Source organism: Takifugu flavidus, chromosome 11, assembly GCF_003711565.1.
Source record: "Takifugu flavidus isolate HTHZ2018 chromosome 11, ASM371156v2, whole genome shotgun sequence".
Lineage (NCBI taxonomy): Eukaryota > Metazoa > Chordata > Actinopteri > Tetraodontiformes > Tetraodontidae > Takifugu > Takifugu flavidus.
The window spans coordinates 13883364-13911222 of record NC_079530.1 but is presented as its reverse complement, the minus strand read 5'-3'; the positions used below and the strand labels follow the sequence as shown (position 1 = coordinate 13911222).

At 48.0% G+C, this 27859-nt stretch overlaps 3 protein-coding genes across 3 annotated transcripts; 2 read left to right on the top strand and 1 right to left on the bottom strand.

Annotated features, from left to right (window-relative positions):
• The first annotated feature begins 128 nt into the window (after positions 1–128).
• rrp12 (ribosomal RNA processing 12 homolog) lies at positions 129–8231 on the top strand. The gene is made up of 34 exons (XM_057047241.1): positions 129–342; positions 980–1200; positions 1357–1440; positions 1600–1676; positions 2013–2118; positions 2205–2321; positions 2402–2540; positions 2625–2752; positions 2836–2934; positions 3009–3100; positions 3177–3288; positions 3566–3666; positions 3756–3870; positions 3967–4109; positions 4187–4308; positions 4449–4513; positions 4593–4755; positions 4852–5006; positions 5093–5160; positions 5228–5321; positions 5390–5548; positions 5660–5740; positions 5823–5928; positions 6036–6143; positions 6221–6378; positions 6454–6545; positions 6647–6802; positions 6885–7048; positions 7121–7228; positions 7304–7350; positions 7434–7512; positions 7577–7644; positions 7720–7802; positions 7887–8231. Exons 1-34 carry the CDS (start codon positions 204–206, stop codon positions 7987–7989), a joined length of 3852 nt encoding a protein of 1283 aa, XP_056903221.1. The 5' UTR covers positions 129–203; the 3' UTR covers positions 7990–8231.
• Positions 8232–8541: 310 nt separating this feature from the next.
• Positions 8542–22976, bottom strand: antxr1d (ANTXR cell adhesion molecule 1d). Its single transcript, XM_057047296.1, is given in 19 exon segments — positions 8542–9701; positions 9704–9856; positions 12182–12262; positions 12338–12502; positions 12651–12749; positions 12823–12861; positions 12939–13034; positions 13261–13339; positions 15305–15374; positions 15503–15601; positions 18535–18595; positions 18672–18752; positions 18825–18893; positions 19042–19115; positions 19192–19222; positions 19309–19390; positions 19511–19582; positions 19657–19728; positions 22596–22976. Coding segments are annotated over 19 exon segments (1866 nt in total). The 5' UTR covers positions 22757–22976; the 3' UTR covers positions 8542–9419.
• A 965-nt stretch (positions 22977–23941) lies between these two features.
• Positions 23942–26994, top strand: prdm8 (PR domain containing 8). The gene is made up of 4 exons (XM_057047306.1): positions 23942–24079; positions 24637–24856; positions 25060–25288; positions 25420–26994. The coding sequence occupies exons 2-4, from the start codon at positions 24644–24646 to the stop codon at positions 26490–26492; spliced, it is 1515 nt and encodes a 504-aa protein (XP_056903286.1). The 5' UTR covers positions 23942–24079; positions 24637–24643; the 3' UTR covers positions 26493–26994.
• The last annotated feature ends 865 nt before the right edge of the window (positions 26995–27859 follow it).

The window sequence follows — 27859 nt, the reverse complement described above, 5'->3', positions numbered from 1 at the left end:
AGATTTAAAGGTTTTTAGAAGGGCTCGTTGATAGAATTTAGAACTTTAACACTCCAATCCAAAAGGTGGCGGTAAGTTTTTACCGCTAAAAATGACAGAAGAAGACGATCGAGAAGGCGTCTGTGACGTCATCAGTAGAGCGACTGTGTCGCCTGAAGTTGGACAACTGCTTGGGCAAATTATATGTATTTCTAACCCCAGAAATGGTCAAATCGGGGAAGCTTCGATCGGGGACGGGGTCAAAGCTTAAACGGTGGAAGAAAGGACACAGCAGCGACTCAAACCCCGAGTCAAATCGTTTTCGACAGGCTGCTAAAAGCCGCTTCTTCAGCCGACCCAGCGGTGAGCTCCGCACCGCACGTGGAACTATTGCTAATGTTTCAGCTAGCACCAGTCATTACCTTAGAAGTCTGTAACATAATCTTTACCTATATTTTCTTGTGTGTAACTTCAGAGTTTTGAGTTGTTCTAGTTGTGTCTATAGATGGAGACAAGTGTCGCTAATGTCATCCAGTCTTTTAACGTTTATTAATGATTTATACATTTGGTTGTGCTGGATATCTTTTGCATCATGCATGAGATTATTCAATACTCTTGTGTGGAATATAATGGATGCTTTTAGTATAAATATTTCATTTTGAGCAGTTTTTGCATTCGTAACTTCACTTTCATGAAGGTACACTTTCATTGATGTACAGTCCTGATCAGCAAATCTGCACATGTTGATTTGACTCCATTTTCATCCACTGTGTGTAAATATTTATTAGCATTACTGCTACAAATTAGTACCCAGGTCAAGGCAGCTTTGCTACATTAGAGTCAATACAATTAAGAAATACGTCCTGTCATTGTTAAAGGTTTGCATTCATGTAGTCTTATTGTGCGACGATGTTTATGCCCAGAGTCAATGATACTGGTGGTCCAGTGCCAAATTAGAGAGAGAATTAATGCTAATGCAGATGTGTTTCCATTCCTATAGGAAAAAGTGATCTGACAGTTGATGCTCTTAAGCTGCACAATGACCTGCAGACAGGTTCACTGGAGCTCAGCCGCAAAGATGCAGCCATGGAAGAGGAGCCAAACGAGGCCGTTTCAGAAAGAACCGCGGGCACCTTCCTCAGTGGCCTGTCGGACTGCTCCAACCTGACCTTCAGAAAGGTGCAGCGCTACTGGGAGTCGAACTCAGCCGCTCACAAAGAGGTAACAACGTTATTGCTATTGGAATGTGACACCAAGAGGCATATCTATCAAACTGAACATTATCCAGGGCTTGAGAATTCTCAGCTTGAATTAATCTTGAAATCATTTCTTATGATTTTATAGTTGTCAGCTAAAACTTTTGAAATGTTTTGACAGATCTGTGCAGTGTTGGCAGCTGTTACCGAGGTGATCCGTGCTCAAGGAGGAAAGGAGACTGAAACAGAATACTTTGCTGCATTGGTAAGCCAGTTTTCAGATCATTATCTTTCAATCAGGTTGTTCAGATCTTGCATTAAAACACTTTGTTTTCCCCATTTGACCCAATGTGCTTCAGTCAGCGGTCACTTTGGACAGACCTTTAATTTGAAAACATCTCTGGGTGATTTTTTTGGTTTCCAGATGACCACACTGGAGGTTGTGGAATCAACAGAATCCCAGGCTGCGGTGGCATACCTCCTTAACCTGGTGCTGAAAAGGTTGGATTTTTAGCATCTGAACATTCCCCAGAATAATCCACCAGCAGTCAGTAGATCACAGGGACAGCTCAAAGAAGCTACATTCCCAGTTAAACTTTGGGGCCTTGTTGGAATTTGTTTTTTGCTGCAGTTTACAAGAAAGATGGATAAATGATAGGAAACTGTCCTCTTCAACTCTAAATGGTGATATGCATCTGTTGGGGGATTTTAATATGCCAACTGGACATGCACTTCAGTTGTCCATTTTGGCCAGATTAAGGGATAATTTATTTTCCAAGTGTGAAATGTAAATGACTGATAACGCTGGTGTCATTTGTGCTGTGTTGTTGATTGTAGGGTTCCTGCTCCAGTGCTCAGATCTAAGTTCTCAGACACCTCCAAGGCTCTGTTGGATATCATGTCTAAAGAGGCCACGTCCGAGGCCGCCTCTGCTCTCCGATGGGTGGGTGGTAGGAGTATTTTAGTCAGTAATCATCCGTCATTGGGGCTATGTACAGAATATAGGTTTATCTGTTTCTGCTCTCACAGATCCTGTCGTGTTTTGCCACTTTATTGAGGAAGCAGGATGTGTCTGTATGGACGTATCCATCTACTCTCCAGGCCTACCACGGCCTTCTTAGCTTCACAGTGCACAGCAAACCAAAGGTCTGTGTGCTCAGCACACGTCAGAGCTAATCGCTGCCTCGGTTGACTACTGAATAAAATGAGGTCTGTTTTTCCTTCAGGTCCGTAAAGCAGCGCAGCAAGGTGTTTGCGCCATTCTCAGAGGGAGTGACTTCCTGTTTACAGATAATGCCCCAGCTCATCACCCTGCTGCAGTGTCCACAGCTAAATTCTGCATCAAAGAAATGGAGCACGCAGGGGGTGAGGGCGACCCTCGGATGGTTACATATCCCGCTCTTTGCTTGTCCAGCAAACTTGAACCTGTTTTTTAACTCCTGCCCTCAGGCAGCAAGGAGGACACCACCACTCTTCACGTGCTGGGTCTCCTGAAGGAGCTGATGGCGACATTCCCTCTGGGAGTTGTCAAATCATGTTGTGAGACTCTGCTGCGAGTGATGACACTCAGCCATGTGGTGAGAACAAAAACATTCACAAATGCAGCCAAGACCTCCCGAGTTTATTTTTTTAACCTGCCTGATGTGCTCGTGGCGCGTAGCTGGTGACAGCCGGCGCCATGCAGGCTTTCCATAGGTTGTTCAGCGCGAAGCCGAGCGCTTTGACCCTCTCGGCTGAACTAAACGCGCAGATCATCACGGTGAGACGGGACGGCGGGGCACTGTCACGACGCAGGAACGACCGTTTGGAAACTAACAACTAACTGTCCTCTAGGCGCTTTACGACTACCTGCCGAGTGAAAACGACCTGCAGCCGCTGCTGGCGTGGCTCGCCGTCATGGAGAAAGCACATATTCACCTGGCGAGGTAACGGCCCCGTCATCTGTCGCCTGCGCGTCAGGTTTGTGTGGCAGAGCAGTCAGGAGTTTGCATTGTTGTCTAGTTTGCAGAGTTCTCTGGGTTTGGGTCACCTCCCTCGCTTTTTCTCCGCCGCCATGTCCTGCCTGCTATCGCCACACTCGCAGGTCGTCACCGCGGCTGCCAGTACGTTAAAGGTAGGAACAGCATCTCCGGGTTGAGTAACAGGATTTTCATATATTTTTAAATCATTTTCAAAATTTATACTAAACTTGTGACCAAACAGTGCTGATGATTGAGACAATCACTGAAAAGGTGTCACTTATATGTTTTTTGTTATTTGGAGGCTTGGTCATACCTGAATGTGTAATCACGGCAGGTAAATCTACTGATCAGCTTAACTCATGAAGCTTGTGAGCTGATCCAGATGTTTTTATAATGTCTTCAGATATCTAATGCATGTGTCTGTTTCAGATGCTGTTGACTGAATGTGTTGCCCCTCACATGGAGGAAATGGGCATGATCTCTGCCACAGCCTCTGCAGGAAATCCCGCCTATGTCTGTAAAATATTTCGGTAAGTTCCCTTTACTGTTTTCTGCACTTGCATCTGTTTTTTCTGGTTTTGTTTTTTTAAGATGTGGGATCATTTTGACTGTGTTCCAGCATTGTAGAAGAAGGACTGTCCTACCGCTTCCATGCCTCCTGGCCCTTTGTGCTGCAGATCCTGGGCTGCTTTTATAGAATTGCAGGCAAACAAGCTCATCCCATTATGCTAAAGGTTAGTTTTAATACACGCTGTTGTCTTCCTGTGAAGCGATCTAGAACCGTCTGTCTTAGCTGAAGGTTTTCCTTGAATCTCTTGTGTCCTACACAGTCCCTGCAGTCTCTGGCCGACCTGCGGTCTACCCCTCATTTCCCCTTCAGTGGCGAGGTGGACCTGGCTGTGGGAGCAGCCGTTGAAAGCATGGGACCTGAGGTCGTGCTGGGTGCTGTGCCTCTCGACATCACCGGCGTTGAGTGAGTGCACGTGACGTTGACACAAACGGTGCTGCTGAACCCAGTGATCGAACTGACCGCATTTTCTTTTTTTAAAGTGATGACTTGGAGTTCCCACGCAGTTGGCTAATTCCGGTCATACGGGATCATGTTAAGAACACTCGGCTTGCCTTCTTTACCTCTTATTTCCTGCCTTTGGCATCTACACTCAAACAGAAAGGTAATTGTGCGAAGCACCATTATTTTTTAAAATGCTTTTTTAAATTACTATAGTGTTGTTTTTTTTTTAAATTGTCTTTCTCAGACTCTCCAAGAGGATAATTTCTATTTATAAATGTTATCAATCTCTTGTGTTTTTAGCTGGCGAATTAGAGCAAATGGACCAGAAACTGGAGGCCAAAGTCTACCAGACGTTACAGCTACAGGTAGCTTGAGACGCATTCATTTGGGTCTGCATACTTTCTGTTGATGAGCCATTTAGAAGTTCATGTTTGTGCTCTTCAGATTTGGACCATGCTGCCAGGCTTCTGCACATGTCCCGTAGACCTCCTGGCGTCCTTCAAAGGAATCGCCCGTACCCTCGGTATGGCCATCAACGAACGTCCAGATCTGAGACTAACAGTGTGCCAGGCTCTGCGCACCCTCGTCAACAAGGGCTGCAGCACAGGTAGAAACATGAGCTCAGCAACTTTACACAAGGCTTCTTCAGCAATTTAGAATTTTCCATTCCAACTTTGTTCTGCGTCCACATTTGTGTCTTTAGAGGAGGAAAAGGTTGAGTTGGGCCGCTTCTCCAAGAACTTCCTGCCCATTTTCTTTAACATCTATGGTCAGCAGCCTCCGGAGGGAGAGTCAGGCACCTACAGGATGGCGGTATTAGACACCGTCAAGGTCTACCTGAGTGTGACTCAAACTGAGGTGTGTTTATTCACTGAGCTTTCTGTGTTGTGAGGCCTCGCGTCCTTTAATGAGCCCTGTCTAATATAAATCATGCTTTTTCTTAGATGGTCTGCACGTTCCTGCAAAAAGCCATAGAAAGACTCAGCAGCACAGAGACCACAGAGTTCACACGGTAAAACATGATGATGGACGTTTCCCTTCCGAATACCTGCTACAGCTATTGACATGTTTTCTCTCAGGCTTGCCATGATGGACCTGGTGATCGCTATGACTCCCTTTGTAGACGAGGTCGCGCTGACCAAAACCTTGGAGCTGATCAGGCCGTATTTGGAGGTAAGAAAAATGCTTTTTTTGTAGGATTTGAATAAAGATATCTTTAGGTGACATGATGTCTGTTTTAGGCCAAGGAGCCAGGCATGCAAAAGAAGGCGTACCGCGTGCTGGAGGAGATGTGCGGAGGGGAGCGAGAGGAGTGCAGGTCATTCGTCGTTTCAAATCTGGAGACGCTGAAAGTCGTACTACTGGAAACTCTTAAAAACGCCTCTTCACCAGCAAAGAGGGTGAGAATGCTGTGTTGCTATGAATGACATCGAGCCAAGGTTAGATGGAAGCATCGACTGATTCACTGCACTGTCTGACGGTATCTCTGTCTCTGAATTGGTTCCTCACAGCCGAGACTGAAGTGTCTGACCCACATTGTAAAGAGGCTCGATGAAGAACACAAAACCTTTATCACTGCTCTCCTGCCAGAGGTACCAACACATCGAGCAGATAAATCCAAAATGTGGAAAGCAGTGGTTTTTCTTATCTTCATGAGACTTTTGCCATTTTCAGGTGATAATATGTACCAAGGAGGTGTCTGTTGGAGCCCGTAAAAATGCCTATAACCTACTGGTAGAAATAGGAAACGCATTTGTCCGTTTCTGTGGGAACGCCAAAGGTGAGCAGGGTCTTTTTGGTGCGAGAATAATCCTTTTATCAGGTTTGCAATGTGGCTCAAAAGTGTAAATTAAAAAAAACCAACCTCTTACTGTGTTTGTTATCCAGATGCCATGGAGCAATATTTAGCCTTGGTCTATGCAGGATTTACAGGCTCTGTCACCATGATCACATGCACGGTGTTGGCCCTGACCCGTCTGGTGTTTGAGTACAAAGGTAGGTCACCTGACATCGGCAGGTTTGGAGAACGTTCGACCCACAGCTGCAGCTCAGGGATGTCTTTTGTCTTCCAGATGCCATTGAAGTGACGACCATGGAACAGCTGCTCCACAACGTTTGTCTGCTGCTGAGGTCTCGCACCAGAGAGATAGTCAAAGCTGCGCTGGGCTTCATCAAGGTCATCCTCTTCATCATGGACCCTAAAACACTGGCATCTCACGCCACAGTCATGGTGGGAATCACCCGTATTTGTAAGGCACAGCGTGATAATTGTGCTCCCATTTAACGCAACCATGACTCTGCTCAGATGGAGGGCATTGGAAGCGTTCAAGATGATGTGAGGAGACACTTCAGGACCAAACTAAAAAACATCTTCACAAAGTTAATCAGAAAGTTTGGGTAAGATATGTCTTCACGTCTGACAGTAAAATGGTGCCGCGCCGTCCTTGTTGCGTCTTATGATGTGGTGCGCTACATCATTTTGGCTGCTGCTCTTTCAGGTTTGAGCTGGTGAAGAGCATGCTGCCTCCAGAACACCATAAGGTCCTTTCTAACATCCGCAAGGCCGAGGCTCGCAGCAAGAGGAGGAAGCTGGCTTCAGAAGAGCAGGAAGAGTCCGAGAGTGAAGCAGAGGCGCCTAAAGCAAAAAGCCAAAGGTGGAGCACTGTTCTGGGTATTGGACCACGTTTCGCTCACACTCAAGCGTTTTTTTCATGGCAAACTTTTTGTCTGCTTTAGTATTGAGGACATTCTTGCTGAGTCGGACAGCGATTTATCTGAGGATGAGGGAAAGGCTCAGAAGAAGAAGGGCAAAGTGCAGAAAGGAAGGGCCTGGCTCAAAGAAGGGGAGGAAGACGATCCACTCAACTTCTTGGATCCCAAAGTTTCCCAGAGAGTTCTAGGTAAGACTCTGATTTTCATCTATAAATGAACCCAAGTGTGCATTCTGGGTTTTAATATATGTTGTGTGTTAGCCACCAACCCGGCGCAGAAGAAGAGCAGCAAGGTGGAGCACGGCTTCAAGGTAACGTCAGATGGGCGGCTGATAATCAGAGAAGAGGATGATGATGCGGGAGACAAAGGTAAGAGTTGCTTTAGTGACTCGTGTCTTTTCTCCGAGCATGTTGTGACAGGAAATACCGCATACATTTTCACAGATGACGGAGAGATGAAAGATATCCTAGAAGAAGCTGGAGTCAAGAGTGTGAGTACAGCAGTGCAGCTTTGTAGCTTTAGTGTTGTTGATGACGTATGGCTGCTTACGTTTCAAATTCTTTGGTCCCTCAGAAAAAGATACAGAAAAGGAAGTTCCAAGAAGGCAACTTTGATGAGGACATGGACACTGAACCTCAACTTAAATATAAAGGTATTGCTAACCATGCAGAGATCGCCTCAGTGGTTATCGTGGGCTAAATGTTATTTTCCTACAGCTGGAGGTGCTGGAATCCACAGAGCCCTCGGAGGAAGGGACGAAATCGGCTCAGAGTACAAGTCAAAGGTGAGACATTGACACAAGGAAAAGGTTGAGAGCTTAAAACTATAAAGCTGAACATCTTCTAACTTAGTTACTCAGAAAGGAAAAGGAGACGTGAAGAAAAAAGGAAAGCTAGATCCTTATGCGTACATCCCTCTGAAGAAGGCCCAGCTCAATCGCAGGTACCGTCAGTATGTCCAATTTAACCAGGAACTCGATTGGTTTAAGAATGTGTGAGCTCAGACTTCTTGATTTTTGTTCAAAAGGAAAAGAGCCAAACTGCAGGGCCACTTCAAGGGCATGGTGAAAGGAGCCCAGAAGGGGGCGCTGTCTGGAAAGAAAATGCAGAAGCGGAAAAGAAGGGCCTGAAAAACCTGCGCGTGTCATTTCTAGGACTAAAAATGCATGTGTGCTGAATTACATGCATATCAAATTGGAGATTTTGGCATGCACGTGTGTTTTACATAGCAGCAAGTCCAGTTCTGCCTTGATGGACATTGACAGAACAAAAGGAAACTCCTTCAGCTGCCATTTAATAGGAATCACTTAACTGTGATTTGTTTGAATCAGATAAGTCTTTATCAACATAAAGTATTTATGTACAACATGGATTTAATATCTTGCATGCTTTTTCCCCCCCTTCATGCAAGGCTCTCGGTTGTGCGCAGCCTGTTTTTCCCGCCTTCAATGCAGCTTTTTGTGCAGACGTGAGCTGTAAGTTCTTGGGCAGGAGGAATCAACATACCATTAGGTTCATATGATTCATACGCTGCAGCACATTGTAGTAAAATGTGTGACACAAAACGCTGTGACACAGTGACCTCCTAATTGTGCTCTTTTGTGCCTGAGCTCAGCCTGTCGCTCTGTTCCTGGGAAGGGGGGGCCGGTCATCGTCACACAGCAAGGCGGTCGAATGTAACATGGCTTTAGGTATCAAATTTTATTTAAAAATCCATTACAGTGAAGTCACAGAGTTGTTGAGCCACTAAAATGTTTGCTGTTAGTTTTTTTGCCTAGCGTAAGAACACATTAGTGCAATGATTTGTTTAAGGTTTAAAGATAAATTTACTTTTCTGGCTACCTCTGCAATAAAGAGTATAGATTTATGTCTAGGCAGTAGTCCAAGTGTAATTAGTTTAATTAAAGAGCATAATGAAAGCACATCACCAAACATTACATCCTGCATTACCCAGTTAAATCGTAAATATGTCTCCAGGTCTTCTCGGCTCGTTTGTCAGCGGTTTCACAACGAGACTGCAGGAAAAGGCCTTGCTGCTATAAAATGCCACACTTCTTTAAACATTTTTAATAAACATGACAGAAGTTGCTGCCAGGCAGACCATAAAAAAACATTTTTGTTTAATGAAAACGGATATTAAATGTTGTTAATAAAGAAGAAATGCAAACGATCACTTCAGTCGGTAGAAAGCGTAGGCAGGATGATGACGGATGCGTCGGGCGCAGTGCTTCCTTCTGTCCCCCTCATGATGAAAACCCATAAAACCCGCATCTCGCCAAGCAAAACAATCCAAACAGGGCTTGTAATAAAATAAATAAAAACAGGTGAAACTGCCCTGCAGTTGCAGAAGGACCATCGTATTTCACAAAATGTTAGGTTAGGCTATATAAAAGTTTCATTGGTTGAAGAGATTAAATGATGAGTCTGCTATGGAGCTCCTAGCAAGGCGTTAAACGCAATAACTGTCCTTCCAAAAACATTGCACTTACTCTTACCACACTTAATCATTAACAAAAAACAAAGCTAAATAATAGTGCGCGTCCATGCTGGATCATTTTATCTACGTGCTCGTCTCTCCTGCTGCCTGATCGGATATCAGATTAAATACTTCTTGCTGTCCAGCAACAAAGCACAGAGGTCCTGATCCAAATGGCTCTGTGCCGCCAAGCTTCCCTTTAATGGGATCAATCAACTGCTTCCTTTCCTCGTCATCAGAGCCTGGGCGGGGGTCGGGATGGTGGGGTGCGCGAGGGCCGGGGGGTGCGCGGGCCGGGGGCGGACCCGGAGGGGGCATGGCCACGGGGGGCGGGGCCCGAGCGGGCGGCTCGATGCGGGCCCCCTGGACGGAGGCTTCGTGCGGGGGACGGAGTTGGAGATCAGGGGTATCTCCGCGGCGGCCGGGGGTGGAGGGGGCAGAGAGCTGGAGGTGCGAGGAGGTGCGCGGTTGGTCCTGTTGGCCTCCCCGTCTTTGACCCGCTGGAAGTTAATGCAGCGACCCTGCCAACACACAGAATGCAGATTCAAATGCAGAATAAGCGTCTCTGCCAAATCAAAGAGCCTTTAGGAGTCACGGGCTGACAGAGGTGTGTGTGTTTGAGGCCCCCGCGGGGTGCACAGAGTCCTCTCTGTCCTCTGTCCACACCTGCACAATAATAGCTGCGATGTTGGCAAAAACAGGCATTGATGAACGATCACACTCTCTTCCTACATCTCAGCAGAAAGTGGTTTATGTCTCTTCTGTGCCCGACTTGTCGAATGTAAAGGAGGGATTTTAATATGCAGACAATAGTTAACCGAGGGCCCCTGAGCGTTTAACATGATTTACAATTGTGGGAGAAAAGAACACTTCCTGTATTGTTCTCCCTGGTGTGTTCTGCATTCTCCCGCAGACACATAAGAGGAGCTGCTCTCTTGATCGGGCAGCAAGTGAAGAATGGAGAGCAGGTCAGACCCTTGGTGGTCTGATTATAACACCTTATTAAACCGAGAGGCCCTGAAGTCACACAGGGGCCGTAGGAGGACCCCAGCAGCAGCAGCCTTCTGACTGAAGGGGCTATTGTGTTTATATGTGTGAGGGGTGTGTGTAATTGATTTTGGGGGAAGCTCAGTCGGGTGGGGGGGGGGGTCGGGGTGACTGCTTCGGTCTTGTTGGGGCTGCAGTGAAAGGGCCAGTTTGTGGGCAGCAAAACAGCAGCGCAACACCAGACAGCATATGGACACAATGAGAACACAAGCTCATGAATATGAGGGCGTGTGCGAGACTGTAAGAATGCCCGGGCCAGAACATATGGCCTGAATGAAACCTCGGCTTCATGAATAACACAGACCGACCGGAGGGATGTTTCAGGGCCGTGGCTGCGGGACAGCAGAGCCAAACAAAATCTAGTTACGAGTTTCACACGTTCAGATCGGTGGCCCGCAGACATGTCTGTCGCTGCTTTCCTCCTCGTGGCTGTTGTTTACCTCTTTTTGAGAAATAAAACAAAACCATTAAAGACCCCCAGCACTGCTCTTCCCACCACTCCACTCTGTCTCCTCCTGATTCCCAAGCCTTTGCTCCTCCCTCATAAAAACACACTCACACGCTCCGTATCATAAATACACAGACAGCAGTGTCAATTACAAATGTAAATCTGCACATATGGACGGATTCAATGGACGTCTGCTGCTCTGAATGGTGGAGAGTTGACTCACGACCTCGAGATCCAAATCACAGCAGAAAACAGTGACCATTAAACAGGAACATGCATCATCCCATAACGCTATTAATGTGCTATACCAATGTTAACAATCAGAGTCGGGCAAATGGACGCTAATGTACAGATATGAGTGTACGGAGATGCAGACAATGTGTGTGCTGAGGTCTAAGCTAGGACAACAACCCTCTGGTCGGGTCTGCGGTTCTGGACTGAGGTCATCGGTGCCATCAGCTCGGGGGACAAATAAACGGAATCTCTTCTGTCACAATATGCCTCGCGGCCTTTCAGCTCTCCATCTGTTTTATGCAACGCTCGCTCTTTAGGGCCCGATGTGCGCGGCGCCGTGAATCAGACGCGCGCACGCTCACACGCTCACACTCACAGGCCAGGCAGAGATTAGGAAGCGTGGCAGGAACTGGCAGCCCACTGATGGCCGTTTGCAGAGGCAGTCAAGTGGCAGTAATGGGGACAGAAAGCAGGACGAGCGGCGTCCTGAGCTGCTGGTTAGCACCGATCTGCGCTTTTTCTGGCGACTGACAACACGGGCTTTTATATCCGTGCACGTTCCCCCCACCCCGACGTGACAGGTCATTGTCTCCGTCATGTGGAAGCAGGTCCTCTGCAACAAAAGTTGATTTCTTTGCCCCGGTTTTCTATTCCGCAGTTAATGACTCGTGAAGGGATTCGTTGGGCGTCCTTGTGGCGCGGCCGCCAAAAACTTCTGTCCTGATGACAAAGATGAATTGTTCTGCCCAAAATAAGACGTCCGAGACGGATAAAACAGAGGAACGCATTAGCGATGTCCACTCTGGTCTTCTGGTCTACGCATGAATCGAGGACAGTTGAATCGTGCCTTTCATGGAGCAGATCAATACATATCAGGGTGATAAGGGCTCGGCTATGAGGGGCGACAAAGACGCCATTTACAACGGAGCAGATGTTTCGCCATGGCAACCAGTTTGATGGCGCAAACATGTCTGTGGGCTGCCACACAGGGTCAAGGTTAGATACCAGGGGCCGCTCTTCACTCTGGCTCGCCTCTCTGCTGCCAATTCTCCCGAGGCTCTTCAGAAGCAAAGAAATAGGACTTCCTGAAAAACCAGGCGTTAATGGATAGTCTTACCTGATCTCCAGGATGTGGTCTCATCAGGGACACCTGGTCATAACCTCTCCTGAACAGAGCCCAAATCGCATCCAGCTTCCCCTGGAGAACCCCAAAAATTAAAGTCGTGTCTCGAGGTAACTGAAGCACTCATCCAATTGCTTCACCCTCTCCCACCTTTATGGGGGTGTACCAGCGTCTCTGCTGAGGGCGGCGGCGGGGCGGCTTTCGAGGCTTCGGTTCGTACGGTTCAAACTCCTGATCCGGCATCTTCACGACAGCATTTTTGGGTTTGTCTAGCTTCGCACCTTCCTCGGTGGAGCCCTTCTCCCCCCACCGCACCTGGAGAGGCCAACATGAACCCACATACATATACATGTATATCTATATATATGTGTGTGTGTGGGGGTGTGTGTATTTATATATACACACATGCGTATATTATATTTGAAAAATCTATATTAAAATGTGTGTGAGCTCGCATGTGTACCTCCATGCGTTTGATGCCACCCACTCCCCTCCCACCATAGTAGGACGCATCCACTGTGGGCCACTTCTTCTTGGGCATCCCATCATCGTCATCAGATTCCTGAGAGTGAGACTCAGTTACATGAGGCAGCTCATAGTGGAATCATGAAGTGGATGGTTACCAAAGGTCTTACTGGTTCTGGAGGAGGAGGTGGGGGAGGCTCTTTGATCACCTAACGTGAGATAAACACGCCATTAACCAAAGGCTGGCAGCTAAAATACGGGTGCGTTTGTTTGGTGGTTGACCTACCACGGTGCAGCAGAGAGGCCAGAACCACCACATCAGCAGCAGGGCCAGCAGCAGGAACACCACCAGCAACGATATGAGCACGATGGTGCCGTCGAACTGGGGAAAAGACAAGATTAAGTGAAGCTCTGGGTCCAGCGGGGGAGAAACAAACAAAAAGGTGGAAAGGAAATAGTACTCACAGCCCCCTCTGATGGACAGACACAACAGAGGAGAGCTCAGAGAGGAAGGTGAGAAGACTGAAGAGCGCAAAGAAGAGCGTGAAAAAGATCTGGTTGGATCACAGCGACGAAGGGGAAGAGCAGATGAGCAGACGTGTACTCACACATTCGGTGGTGGTGATGTGAACAGAGCTGGTGATGTAGGAGAGGCCCTCGTTCATGCTCACTTGCAGGTAGATCACCCTGCAAAACAGCCCAACGTCACACACGCGCCCCATCACCGTCCATCACTCCTGTAGCGCCAGAGCCCCCCCGCCTGCAGCACTGCTACGCATTCTTCAATCCACACGGGCCATTCTTGCTTTATCAACATGCTAACAGAGACAACGCCAAAGGTTTTAAAGAGGTCAGCGAGCCCTCCACCCACCAGAGGAATCCATTCTGGATCAGATCCAGGGCCTCTAATATGGAACCCATCTCATTCTGCTCGTATCTGAAACTAAAACGCTGCGCACGGAAGAAGCCATGTTGGGAAGTGTTCTTGCTTTGGTCCCAAATCAGGGAAACGCAATGTAGCCGCGGACGTGCAGGCGGCCGGGGGTTGAAGACTTCCTGCGTTGTTCTTATGGATTGAGGGTGTCAGAGACAAGAGGGGCATTGAGTTCTGGTTTAAGATTTGTGATGGGGGCGAGGGGTGGGGGGCAGGGTGGTATTGGTCACTCCAGAGGGGAAAGGCAGAGACTGGGGGAGGGTAGGAGGAAGGCCTTCCCTGGTGGAGATCCCTTTAGCGCTGTCCCTCCCCTCTGAGACCCCCGCTTCACTTCCTCAATCATCTCCTCTGAGGGCAGCCCAGGTGCCCCCCCCCATACAATCCCAAACCAGCTTTAATATACAGTCAATAGTTATTTCAGGCAGACTGTAGACATGAGACGAGGGTGTTCCCAGCAACCGGAAGGAGGGTTCCCGGTCAACTCAGATTTGGGTGACGGAACCATCAACGATTGCACTTTGACTTGAGCTGAGGAGAAGCTGAGTGGGGGACTTGGGGGGTAATGTAACCTGACATTTAAGGGTGACAGCTGGCAATCCTGTTCCAGCTAAGTTCACTTCTTAGATCGTTCCATGTGATAACTACACTAAAACAAGTGCATTGCGTTGGGTCTATAGGTTTCTGAGGATCCCCCGCAGCGTCGGCCACAGAGGTGCTAAGAGGACTGGTTATAGCGGGAGGGAGACACATACTGACACGATTTCAGTTGACCTTTTACATCTGTTTGTCATTTTTTTGGTTAAGAAGAATCTTTTACCAGTATTTTCCAGGTGTATCTGCATTTTTTCGCTCCACAGCCCAGAACTCATGGGCCAGCTGGTGCCTTCTGCTCTGGGCCCTTCAGCCATTCACAGCTGCCCCCCCCCCCTCTTTAGTAGCACTCAGGGTGTCAGCCAGCACCGACTCTAATGGGCTTCTCTTACATGGAAGAATGGCTTCTTCGGGCACCAGTGCAGCGTGTCCTGGTGCTCTCCGGAGGAGTAGCCCGATCCGTGGACCAACCACAAATTTTTGCCGTGATGTTCTTACATCTCTGCTGCTTCCGTGTTACCATACAGTCTATTTTTTCCCAATCCCTGAGCATTACTTCCTCATCAAAGCAGCACTTTTCACTGGCGGTCAAGAAAAGCTCAAATCACTCTTGAAATCTGAGTGACAGCAACAAGACAGATGATGACTGGAAGGTGTCTGAAGCCGCTGGCAGGAGTGTATAATTATGCAGAGCACTGCAGGCGTCGGTGACTGGGAAGGCTGATGGCTCACCAGTTCTCTCTGAGCTCAGCCTACAGTGTTGCTCTGTCCACCCAGAAAACTTCTGCTCTGAATCACCGCGAGCGGCCCTGGAAGGAAACTTTACAGAGTCCAACCCCACGAGGGTGGCGCAAAACCGTTCAGCTGATTTATCACACACCCAAGTACACTCAGACACAGATGCGATGTTGCGACAGCTCTCTCCAGCAGGCTCTCATTAAGTTGTGTTTCTGGGCTCTCCTCCTGTTGTCCCCCGTGTGATTGGTGTCTGGCTTCGTTAGCTCTGACAAACGCTGATTGATCACAGACATGCAATGACTTTGGCCCTAATTTACTCAAGGACAGGAGTCTTTATGTGCAAAATAAATAAATAAATAAGAAAGCGATTCAGAGAATGTGCCGCCTACCTCCCAGGCTCCTCTACAACAGGAGCAGGACAGAGCAGGAAGGTGTCTTCTATCCCAGCTGGTCTCTCGTCTGCGCAGGAAAAGCCCACATCAGTTCTGATCGAGCATACTTCCAATATCAACCACTTCTTTGAATATTCGAGCCTTGGTCATTACATGCACAGCTTTGGCAAAACGAAAATCGGTGTGTGTACCTACCTACAGAGAGTGTGTCATTTAATTTGAAGCTGCAGAGCACCTGGTCAGTGTTTCTGGCATGGAGGAATCCATTACCTCTCACCACCACCTGGAAACTCTCTAGGGAAAAGTGGAGGCGTCACTGGGAATGTGCAACAGTCTGATACTGCGTGTCGAGTTTATACTTTATTCATTGTTCACCATTCCCCCCCCCACACAGGGCAACGTGTTACACAGTATCTTATAGCATTGCACGTTATTCCAGCGGCAACTTGACAAATGTGTAAACACCTCAGTAATATCTGCTTCTATCTGACCAAATTGAGCTTTAGCAGTGCTAATGCTAAAAATGCGCTGCGTGCGTGCATGACTGTGTGTGTGTGTGATTGACCTTTAGCTTCCCTCGGGCACCGTTAAAGCGTGCTGACAGAAGCTTGCCAGCATATGCTGCAGTGTCTATGTGGCTGCTACCCAGCATATGTTAGAGCGAGGGGGGAAAAACATCGGCGGCTTAAAGATGGGCCTGTGGCGCCGACGGCAGCGACAGTTACAACAGGTCTGACTGTACCTGCGGTGCTGTTGGCACATGTGCAGACGTGGACGTGATGATGTGGGCTGTTTTTCTGAAGAACGAGTGCAGGTATGCGCTCCCCTCGGCCTTCTCGTGGCATGTAGATGCGGGCGTTAGCCGCACCTTTAACATTTAAAGCTTCAGCGTAAAGATCACTGGATATGCGTGAGTGGCTGCGGGTGTATATGTGACAGTGTTCCCTTCAAAGGTCAAACAAGCGGCTACGAAAACATAAATACAGATAATCATAGGCAGAAACTCATCACTCCACAGGCTTCAGCAGGACTCCATGGAGACAGATGCTGTTAAAAATGCTGTAAAATACAGACAAATGGAAACTGAAACTGATCTCAAAATCGCACATCACTCTTTTAAATTTTAAATCTTTTAAATTTACCCAGCCTTTAAATTTTAATTTTGGGGCTACAATATCTCCATGATCCTTCACGTTCTTGATAAGTATTACGAGTGTAATGTCGCACTGCAAAACTAAACTGCGCGTCAAAATTTTAATGTTGTTCACATGATTGTATTGTATTATGTTCACACATCTGGTTACGGCTTGCAGGATTATTTACGATTAAACACACCTTCCGTCTTCCACCTGCCCTCAACACAACCGTCAGAATGTACACCGAAACACACTTTTGGTTTGACTTTTCTCTGCCTGTAGCACTAAAGTGCCAGAACGCATCATAACAAAGCGCCTGTCGGAGAAGGATCTGGCTATTAACTCCTGATTTTTACCAGTATGAACATCTAATCCCACACAAACGCGGGGAGGTTTGCTGGACTAAAAGGTCACCGCTGTCAAACACGGCAGACTGGTGTTGCCCCGCTGTCACCTACTGCACACACAAACACACACACAAACACACACTCTCCTCCGTCCACTCCTTGCAGCCTGCCTCTACGGCCACATGTCCATTTACATCTGCACCTGAACTCCTGACAAGAATTAGCCCAACGTGAGACTGTGTGCGACCGCAACGCGTGTGAGTGCGTGTGAGTGTGCCCGTGTACGCGGGGAAAGTGGGATGCGGCTTGTCCGAACAGCGACTCTTCAATCAAGTTAGTGCGACGGGACAGTGAAGGGCGGGGAGGGGCCGAGGAGGACGGGACATCGGGGAGGAAAGGGTCAGGCGTTAATGAAAGCAGCAATCTCTGCTGTCACCTCGGATCTGAGGCCCAAGTCTCACCGTCCTCCGTGTGTGTGTGTGTGCGCACGCGCGCGTGTGTCTGTGAAGAGAATCGGTGCTGTCATGTCAGATAGTGCGGCCCAACGTTCACTGTCCACTCTGATGGCCTGTTTGCAGGCAGCTCGGTGTGGTCACTTCACATCAGTGTGAGGGACACCTACAGTACGATGTCTGTGTGTGTGTGTGTGTGTGTGTGTGTGTGTGTGTGTGTGTGTGTGTGTGTACGCTGGCTTCAAAAACATCTTGTGCAAAGCACGTCTGTGTCTGTAAGAGGACAGAGAAACTGTCAAAACACCTATGCAGCGTGTCAGCCCGAACCTCAGCGCTCTCGCTGGGATGGATGGATGAGGGGAGATGTTGCGATCAAATCACGTCCACAGTTGTGTTTTACATACAAACAATCCAACCTTGATGATTACAAGAGCTGTATCACAATAGCATCAGAAGAGGATGGACCCATATGTGCACCGTTTAAAGGATTCATAAAATAAGACGAGCCCGTGTTCCGATTGTTGGAATCCCTCATTAATTATGCAAAAAAAATCTAGTCTTTGTTGAAGGGAGCCTTTGGTTTCTTAGTTCACTGACCATTAGGATGCTCATCAATCGAATATTAAATGAGGCTGTTGGAGGATGTTTGGGTGCACGTCAGCAGACACACGGACCGTACACTAATTATCAGATGAGCGCCGATCTGATTTGTTCGAACATCCTTGTTTTTGTCCTTCCAAAGAGTGATTTCATTCCTCCTCTCTCCCTCATATGCCATAATGGATGTGTAGCTTCCATTGGTTGCCCTGGTGACTCTAATGCACTCTCTAAAGTGAGCCCTAATAAGGTCGTGTCAAAGCTCATCCATCCTGCTCGCTGCACATAAACTCTCCCATCTCTTAGTTCCTGTTTCCCCCTTCCTGAAACAGTCCTGCAGAGGAGCTGGAAGCGCAAGGAGGCGAGCATCCATGTCAACATATATGTTGTGGCAAGCCAGGCCAGTAAAAGCAGCCATGCTTGAAGATTTATGGCTAATTCCTCTGACCAACACCCCCCGCCTGCCCCTCCCTTTCTGCTGCACACACGCTGTGCCGAAGCAGCTATGCTAATTTCCCCCGGCCGTGAATGACAATACGCTCTGTGTCACTCCACGCTCATAAGCGTCCGTGTGATTACTCAACCCTGTGTTCCACTCCGGAGGCCTTCGGTGACGGCCATCTGACACAATCGCACACCGTGACTGTGCGCTGTCCTAACTAGGAGGGCGAACCCTCGCTCTTCACACCTCTTACCTCCTGCGCACACGCTGGACGGCTCGGCTGCGAGGATCTCGATGCACGACTTCTTGATGATCTTCGAGGAAAAGCAAACCCGATGCAATCACCATAGTATTCGCACATCGCTCGGGCGTCGTGTGAATATGTCGTACCGAGTCGATGATTCCTCTGAGCGAATGGAAGCCGCCCCAGACAGGAAACACGTGCTCAATGGTGTCGGCAATAGTCGCCAGCTGGAGTAACACAGATCCAATGACCAAAATGCATTTTGGTGTATCCGCATTTATTGACCTATGACCTCTTACCTGGGTCTCGTTGAAATCTTTGACCCCAACACAGTAAACAATGGCCCCCATGGTCCTGGCCCTCTGCGCCTGCAAAAGAGGAGAGCCGGGAAACCTGTCTCAGTCCCTAAACTGATGGAAATCAGCAACGGAGAATCAACGTCCCATCGCTCCCGCCACTCCAGCGTGATGAACAGCAGCGGGCCGGACCCCTCCGGTGGCGCGAGGCCAGTCTCACCTCTTGCTGGGCTGTGTCGAACTGCCTCTCGTTGAGTTCTCCGTCAGTGAGCGCGATGATGACGCTGGCCGTGCCTGCAGAACACAGACGCTTCACGTTCTCTGACACCAACGGGTAAACTTACGCAAAAGGACACGTGATCTCGCTTACCGTGTCGCTCCTGAGAGATCTGCATATTAGCCTGTAATCATAAACCAGATGACTGATGTTTAACATGGAGGAAGCAATTCCTGAGCCCTTCCCAATGTATTTATAGAATTCCCTCACCTTTTGCAGGCCCAAGTTCATTAAAGTGTCTCCTCCAGGGACAACATTTTTTAGGACCATTAGGCCTCCTTTGATGGCCTCCCTGTAGATTAAAGAGACAATCTGATTAAAAAAACCAAACAGTGCACACCCTTATGGTGCACACACTATGAAAATAACCACAGGCACTGTGTAAGACAGATAACACAGGAGGGACTCTCACCTGTCCTCGGTCAGCTCCAAGATGATGTTTCCGTGTGTGGAGAAGACAATGAAGGACATCCGCAGCATGGGGCTGCAAAACATGCAGATTAATAAAGACAAGCAGACACAACCTCCACATTCCTCCACCATCATTCCTGCAGTCACCTGATGAATTTCTCTGCCAGCTGCTTCACAAAGGAGTAAATCTCAGTCCAGTGGTGTTTGACACTTCCAGACCTAAAAAACCCACATAAAAACAGGACCATTACAAAAAAAGGAAGTGTGTTGCAATGATGACCAAACGATCAGCTATGACATCAGTTTCTGGTAATTTAAAACAGGGGAATCTAAAGTTTTTTTTCCTTTTGAAATCTCACTGGTGGTGTAACAGGGCCCGCAGAAAAACAAAAAGCAAACATTTAAAATTGGCAGAGATTCTCATTCCCGAATGAGATGACAGATTTTGAAGTTATAAACAACTTTTGCAGTCCCTTTCCCCCCTTGTGTTTTAAACCACTGCCGACACCCGATCTCATAAAGATGGTGATAAATGATAGCGTGACATCATCTGCAAAACGAAGACAAATATCATCACAGGACTTTGTGCAGGGGTGCGTTGGGACACTCCTGAGGACATTTGCCTATCTATTGTGTATAATTCTAGTTGGTTATGTCATGGATTCTGAATTCTGACGTGAATGCGCCCTTGATTAGAGCTGCTGGTGAGCGTGCGACACTCTTATGTCCATGATGGCCTCTGTTATGAAACCCAGTCCCAGGGGGCTGCTAATGTGGGCTAATTGCTGCTGGGCCAGAGGGTTGAGGTTAGACAGGGACAGATGTAACAGTCTGCCTCTAGCACGGACCATGTAGCAGGCAGCTGGCCTGTGTGTCTGTGTTTGTGTGATCACTGTTTATATGAGCGTGTGCTCGCGAGTGTGTGTGTGTGTGTGTGTTTGAGGGGGAACAGATGGTCCCCGTGAGCTTGGCAAGGCTACCAACAGGTCGAGGAACTGCACGGAGAAATGTCTGAGACGCAGAAGTAACACTCGGCAGGGGGGTGAATGCGTGCGTGTCTGCTGGAGGACGCAACATCAGACATTGTCGAAGAGCTGACTCAGGGAGTGTGTGTGTAACAGGGCTGTAAACAGAGCCAGATCCTGAGCTGGTCCGACTTACAATGGCGCCACGCTGCTGGTCATTTAATCAGTCACTTCTAGTTCCAGCTTGACTCATCTCTGTCTTTGGAAAAGACCAATCCAGGAAGAGATTCTTGAAGGAATGCTTTGATGAAACAACAATAATAATAGAATTGCCAGGTTCAGAGAGCTTAGCACACATGCAAACGACAAAAAAATCCTCTCCTTCCAAACCAGATCAACTACATAACCTTATCTTTCTTTGCTCTCTGTTTGGATCAGAACAGGATCTTCTTTTGTCTACAAGTACTAGCATCGACCCAGGGCCATAAAAAAAATCCACACCTATAAGATAGGGGTGAAAAACACAGTCTGGTATTTATTTGGTCAGACACGAGTGGAGAAATGTGGGGGGGCTTATTAGTCTTCCTGCAGCTAATAAGCATAAGGGTTCAGAATGGGGAGCTAAGGCAGATGTGAGCAGGTTAACGTAAAACATAAGCGGTTGTGGTGCTAACAGGATTTTAGCCGTCACCCCATCACCGAAACATCAGATTAGGTCACCAAGTGGCATTTAAAATCCGTCAGCCAACAAGTCAGTGTCATCACAGGGGGTAAAAAAGAGCAGTGGCCTCCTGGAGGCTTGCTGGAGCACACGCACGGGTCTGGGGAGCCAAACGCAGAGGCATTCCAGAGGTTAGGCCACGTGTGACGCGTCACGCTCCCCAGGCCCCGACTAAACTTTTTGAAGCAAAGGGTAAAGACCAGAGAGCGGCTGACAGATGCTGCCACCCAAACGGCGGCGTCGACGACTCCGGAGTGAAATATCACAGCTCTGCGGCAAAGCACGAGGGCGAGAGCGGACCTTTGGAATATAGATCTGACGGCGCCCAGTTATAACGCTGAAGTCAGCGCATCAAAACCGCAGCATGCACTTTAGGAAGATTATCACCTTTTCTGTCTCGTACATGTTTGAGCACGTCTGCTGGTTCGCAGCTCACCTTTTACCTCCTAGCATAAAAAATGCCGGTAAAACAAGCTGCTCCAAATACATAATTAGACCTTTATGTGTGCTGTGTGGTTGGGGGATCCAAGCAGTAATTTCAGAAGATAAGGAGAGAAATATGGATCAACTGTATGTTTGGTCCAAACTCCATCCATTGAGGTGAGAATGAGGTCATGTTTCTGTGGTTATTTAAGCCTTTAGCAGGCCTTGACCTTTGTGCTAGTTCGACATCCTACAAACATTTTCTACTGACACCCCGATCCGTGGATCACATAAAAGCAAAGGTGCGTTAAAGACCAGTTACCAACCGGTTATTACTAAAATGTGCTTCAAACGCCTCAATTGTTTCAAATTAGAAACCAGGTTATGTCTAATTAAGGTTTTACGCAATGTGCAGCTCCCTGCGGGAAAACAATGAAGCGCGGACCGCGCCTGGAGCTGCGTTGCTGGTTTATTGGACGCAGACAGGGGTTTAAAGCAGCACCGCTGTGGGGCGGCCGCTGCAGCTGCAGCTGCGTCTGCAGGCGTCATCAGCCTGAAACTCTATCCATCCCGCTCGTCCTGCCCACATCCCGTGTTTGACTCTCCATTGTGTGTCGGTCGAAAAGGAGCGAGGCTCCAGCCTGTGTTAAAATCCTAAAATATCCACTCGGCTTCAAATATATTCCTCGTTAGAGTTTAGAGAAGAGGCATAAAGAAAAACGCGTTTGTGAGACTTTTGTTGTGACTTGGCCTAATCGGTCACCTTCGCTAAACAATTAACCCCTATTCAATATTCATGAGACTGTTTAGAAATGCGCTTTCACAAGCTCAAACTCGGATTTTTGGCCCATCTCACGGCCGAAATTTTGCGCTTGACCCGAGCTGATGCGCTCCGCGTTTCCAAACAGCAGGGCGGTTGCATGGCAATGCGCATCGATGAGAAAGTAACAAAGCCGTAAATAATACGGGACACTCACTTGTCCAGGACAAAATAAAGGTCGAAAGCGCCGTGACAGGACCTCTCCTTCTCCTCCTCCTCCTGTTGCTCGCCCTGCAGCTCTCCTTCGACGGAGACACCGAGAAGGAAAATTCCCAGCAAAACCAGAGCGAGGAACATGCGAATGTGTGTCCTCGCCATCTTTCCCGGTGACTCTGAACTACTCCAAACACAACGGCAACTTAAATATCCTCACATTTTCTCTCTGGGAGCTGTTTCCGAACGGTCTATTTACTCTTTTTTTGTTCGATGCCGTCTTTAATTGGGGTGCATTCACACGGAGGGAGTGTAGTTTTGTCAAAGCCGGTCTCGCAAAGTCTTCTCCTTCAGCTGAGGGAAGGGAAAAAAAGGAGTTGGATCAGGGCAGGAAAGGGGAGAGGAGCGACACCCGAGGAGGGACTCAAAACTCCACTTTAACTCAGAAAAACCTGAAAGCAACGAGAAGCTGTGAATCGCGGCGTGCGCAACGTCCACGGTCGTTTTAGATAGATTAACAGATAAATATGCAGATGGCTGTTATAGACCGTCTATGGTTAAAACAGTGGGTCTAAAATCAGAAATGTTCATCATTTCTAATCATTTTAATTCCGCATTCACTACCTCGGTAACGTTTTCAACAAGGGAAGAAAAAGGCTCATAAGCGCAGCCCAGGCCTGCGTCCAAATGGGATGATGGAAGGAAATGACGCTGAAAGGCTTTAAAATGAATTCCTGTCGTGCATTAAAATACACAAACGTGTCCACAGAAGTGTTGAAAATGTTGGCACAGGCTTAAAGAATATTGAATTCAGTCAGCTCTTAAATCGAGTAGTCAAGGATTCAGATGGAGCCCCGTTTGTTTCTCCTCCCTCATTACAGAAAGTTGGCTTCATAACCGCAGAGACATTTAACCAATCCGAGGCTTTTGATGCAGAATAATCCATTAAATGCTCATTAGACAGAAACATTTAGTGGATGAATTATGCATTTGCCTGGTGGCAAAGCCGCGCGCCTGCATCACATCACGGAAAAGCACCCAAACGCACAAATGATACCACAATGAACCCGTTTTTCACCTGAACGTGTGTCATTTATTCCTGACTTTTCAGTTTAGGGCTGAAGAATAAACAGTTAATTACGTAAATCTGGAACTACTGTTAGTAGTACAGGCCATTTCACTGGCCCAAACACTCCTCCACCCCACAATTATCCCTCTCGTCCTCCTGGACTCCTAATCAGACGAGACCAAATTAGCCAGGGGACTAAATTAAAGGGGGTGGGTGGGGGTGGGTGGGGGTGAGCGCGCACGTGTTTACATCTACGCGCCACGCTCCAGTGCGCGATCTGAGGGGGGATAAACGGCAGCGGGAGAGGAGAGAGGCAGCAGTGCAGCGGAGGAATCACTCGGATAAGTAACTTGTCACCAGCCAACTGCAGGACGTCGACGCCGAGGAGCACCTGCTTCAGCATCCTCTACGTCCGGCAGGTGAGTCCTCAGACCGCGCTGGGACAGTAACCCATGGTTACCGGATTATTTGGTCTTCCCAGAATGGCATTTTATTCAGAAGCATTTTTCTTGCGCACGTGGAAATGTCAGCAAAATAAAGGCGACGGATGTGATCCTTGTTCGTCCCCGCGGGAGCAAAAATAACCCTTCATATTTTAGATGACTGCATTCATACTCAACTTGTCCTGCGTGCAGAACGTGCTGTTGTTTTGGTGGCAGATGGGAAGACAAAAGGAGAACCCGACTGAAAAAGCAGACAAAGGTTCTGCCTCTATATACCGGCTGCGCCTTTTTCACAGTTTGGATGTGCCAGAATAATACACCTAAACACAGAACAAAATATTATTTTAATACAGCGGATAATGAATTCAGAGCAACTAAATGCAGAAGGGAAATGGCAGATGAGATGATGAAAACTAACGGCTGCGGTAGAAAAGGAGTATGATTGAAATCTGATGTGAAATCGACGTGACTCGTACATTCGATCATCGTTTTGTTCACCAAACGTCCACTCTCGTGTCCTCTGTATTTCACAGCTCGACGATGGATCACGCTTTCCTGCCTCGGTCCTTCTGGGCAGGTGACAACAGATTCCTGCAGCATCCGGCAGATCTGTGCACCAGTGTGGTCGTTACGCGCAGCGTTCCCGCGGGCGCATGCTTCGGTCCGTGTGCGCCCCAGAACACTTTCTACGACACCATCGCCTTCATCGCCCAAAAATCCAGCGACAGGAGAGCGAAGTGCTACGTTTTCAGGGTGAGTTAGGCTATTCTGGGATGCATCTGCGTCTGACGTTTGACTTGTTCGTCTTTGTTGTCAGCCGCGTCAAATCGAATGAGATTTAGTCGCATAAACCAGAATGACGTAAAAAATGTGTTTCAAACTAAGATGGTAGACATGTGATCCCGACAAACACGGAGGCTGAGTATCGAGTGTGGATCGTCTGTTTGCACCAACAGGTGGATCCGGAGGCCATGCGTAATTCTGCGCTGGTGCTGTCCTGGTTGCGGCTGGTTCAGGCCGCGCGCTGCAGAGAAGAGCAGAACACGGAGGCCTTTCTGAAAGCGGGTCAGCTTTACGTGCGAACCACCCGAGACGTCCGACAGGACGAAGAGCTGCTGGTGTGGTACGACCAGGAGCTGTCGAGCCTGCTGGGCTTCAGGGATGTCACCAGAGGATCGCGCGAAGGTGAAGCGAAGAGATGTGGCAGCAATAATGTCTGTTATTAGATCTGAATACTGGAGTCCTGCCCTGTGTGTATTCCTGCTTCTCTCGTAGTGGATGTCCTATATTTTACGCATTCTTTTTCAACCTTTCAGAGTTAAACTGTGGAAAATGCAACCAGGTTTTCAACAACGAATACCCGTTCGTGGCTCACTGCAGGTTCCTGTGCGCTCAAGGGAAAGCTGACCCCTGCAGCCGTGAGGTGAGCGAGCACAAGCATGTGGAAATGAAGAGGCAGCGTCGAGTGACGGATTTCCACAACCTCGCCAGAGATCTGGAGCACAAAATATCTGGCAGCGGCGAGGACGCCGTCGAGCTTTCACCCAAGAGAAGAAGATACGAAGAAAGTCCGAGCGCCAGAGGCCGCAAAACTGTCCTGTTGGAAAAAACGAACATTTCAAACGATGACAATATCACGCAGCTGAGCAAAGGCTGCATGCAGGGACCTGGAGATCCAAATCTCTCGTTGGGGAAGCTCAAAGCGGACAGGATAAAACTGGATCCTTTGGGATGTAGGAATGATGCCGTTGGAGAAAAGAGGGAGGCCAGGCGTGTGGATGCAGGTGCAGAGAGGGGGGAGAGCTCTGGCGTACGCTCCAGCAGCAGCAGTGCGTTCTCTTTGGTCGTTTCAGGCAGCCACAGCGATCAGAAAAGTGCTTTCTGTAAACCCAGTAAAAGAACTTCCCCCGTTAACCCCCAGGCTCAGCTCAGCGGTCCAACAGCCCCCTCTAGCCGCCTAGAGGATCTGCCAGACGCCTTCACCTCCAGGAGCCTTCTGGGATATACCGATCTGATGGCACCCAACATAGTGAGCGGTGACCTCCAGACTGCCCACTCGCCAGCTGTGATCAGCAACGCTTTCCATTACGCACCGGAGCACTGGCACAGGACCGCGGGCGCGCCGCTGCCGAGCACGGCCTCGCTCACCATCCTCCCGCCGACCTTCACCTCGTTCGGAGTGTCGGTGCAAAACTGGTGCGCCAAATGCAACCTGTCCTTCCGCATGACCTCCGACCTGGTTTTCCACATGCGCTCCCATCACAAGACAGAGTTCGCGGCGGAGTCCCAGGTGAAGAAGCGGAGGGAGGAGAAACTCACCTGCCCGATTTGTCACGAGTACTTCCGGGAGCGACACCACTTGTCACGACACATGACTTCTCACAACTGAAAAGAATAAACGGCCAAATATATATTTATTTCCTAAACGATTGATCCACTTAACAGGTTTAGGCCCTCAAGATCTATGGACAACAGTGAATGTAGGTTAAAAATTACAAATGCACACGCACACGACCGTCACAGCCTGTCCACTAGGTGGCGATAGAGGTGCGTGTTGCAGTTGTGTCCTCTAGTCCTGTAGTGTTTGTGACCGTGATTTGGTGCCTTATGATAGTGGGGAGGGAAGGTGGGAAAACAAAATCGAGCATCTGTTCATGATTGTCCTGGAATCTTTAGTTCTCCCCCAATGATCAGGTGTTTTTGTGTGTTTTGTCTGTGTTTTTTTCCCTCTGTTCTTTCTGTCCCTCCACTAATGTATTGGATGAAGAGGGTGTTTCCATGTTTTCCAACAAGAGGAAGATCAAACATTTTTATTCGTGTTATTTACTGTCATATATGTCTATGTGTTACAGCTGATCAGAGCGATGCCGAGATTAAAGAACAGAACAGCCTTTGTTCCATTTCTCCTTAATTACAAACCAGCCACAGTCCAAAAAGGCATTTTGTCTCTCTCACTCTCCAAATTTGTATATTGTATGATATCATTCATCTGCAGTTGGAAAGAGTAGACTTAATTCAGTCGCTGTTGTTATTTGACGTGATACCATCTTCTACATCCCAGTCAGGTCAGGCGGCCAACGCATGGACATAAATAGCCGTCTCTGTTGCAGGTAAATGAGGCGGGAAGAAGCAGGAGTTCACGGGAAAGTCACGACTGTTCCCTCACTCTGTATTTTCAGCAGAGATGCTTAAATCCACCCAGGTGTCTGCTTTCTACTTGCAACTTGAATAACAAAGGAGTTTATTCCCGGCATCTATTGCCAGAATATCAGAGGACTTCAGCGTTGGATTATAAAACCAAGTTAATAAGTTAATGTTGAGCAGTTTTGATGAAAAAATCTTGGCCATCCGAGCACATACCTCTATAAAGAATTGTTTTCAGACATTTATCTTTTCGTTATGTGGGTCGAATAAAAGTTATACCAATAATGGGAAAGTAGATTTTATCCACTTGGCTAAGGGGAATAAAGACAATGTTTTCAAATAAAATAGCCAGTGGTCCAGATGATTAAAACAGACCAACTCTTTAAAGTCTTGTCCCAATGAACTGAGCTATTAGTTTTCTGCTCTTATAACCATGTGAGGAAAAAGCCACTTATCCTGGACACAAAAATCCACTGTTGCCTAATAATGGCTGTATTGCTCTCCTTTAATTGAATGGTCATTATGTGGAAAATCAAATATTGTTCTTGGTTTTCCACTTGGCCGATTGCACGTTGGCTCTTTTGGCAGTGAACTCTGAGCGCAGGCCTGAGC

What these genes read in the sequence shown, in the direction of transcription:
- rrp12 (XM_057047241.1), top strand. Translation starts at nt 204, where the DNA reads ATGGTCAAATCGGGGAAGCTTCGATCGGGGACGGGGTCAAAGCTTAAA. An exon ending in CTTAACCTGGTGCTGAAAAG is followed by an intron (nt 1,677 to 2,012) that starts GTTGGATTTTTA and finishes TGTTGATTGTAG; the next exon opens with GGTTCCTGCTCCAGTGCTCA. An exon ending in AAGTTAATCAGAAAGTTTGG is followed by an intron (nt 6,546 to 6,646) that starts GTAAGATATGTC and finishes CTGCTCTTTCAG; the next exon opens with GTTTGAGCTGGTGAAGAGCA.
- prdm8 (XM_057047306.1), top strand. Translation starts at nt 24,644, where the DNA reads ATGGATCACGCTTTCCTGCCTCGGTCCTTCTGGGCAGGTGACAACAGA. An exon ending in CGAAGTGCTACGTTTTCAGG is followed by an intron (nt 24,857 to 25,059) that starts GTGAGTTAGGCT and finishes TTGCACCAACAG; the next exon opens with GTGGATCCGGAGGCCATGCG. An exon ending in CACCAGAGGATCGCGCGAAG is followed by an intron (nt 25,289 to 25,419) that starts GTGAAGCGAAGA and finishes TCAACCTTTCAG; the next exon opens with AGTTAAACTGTGGAAAATGC.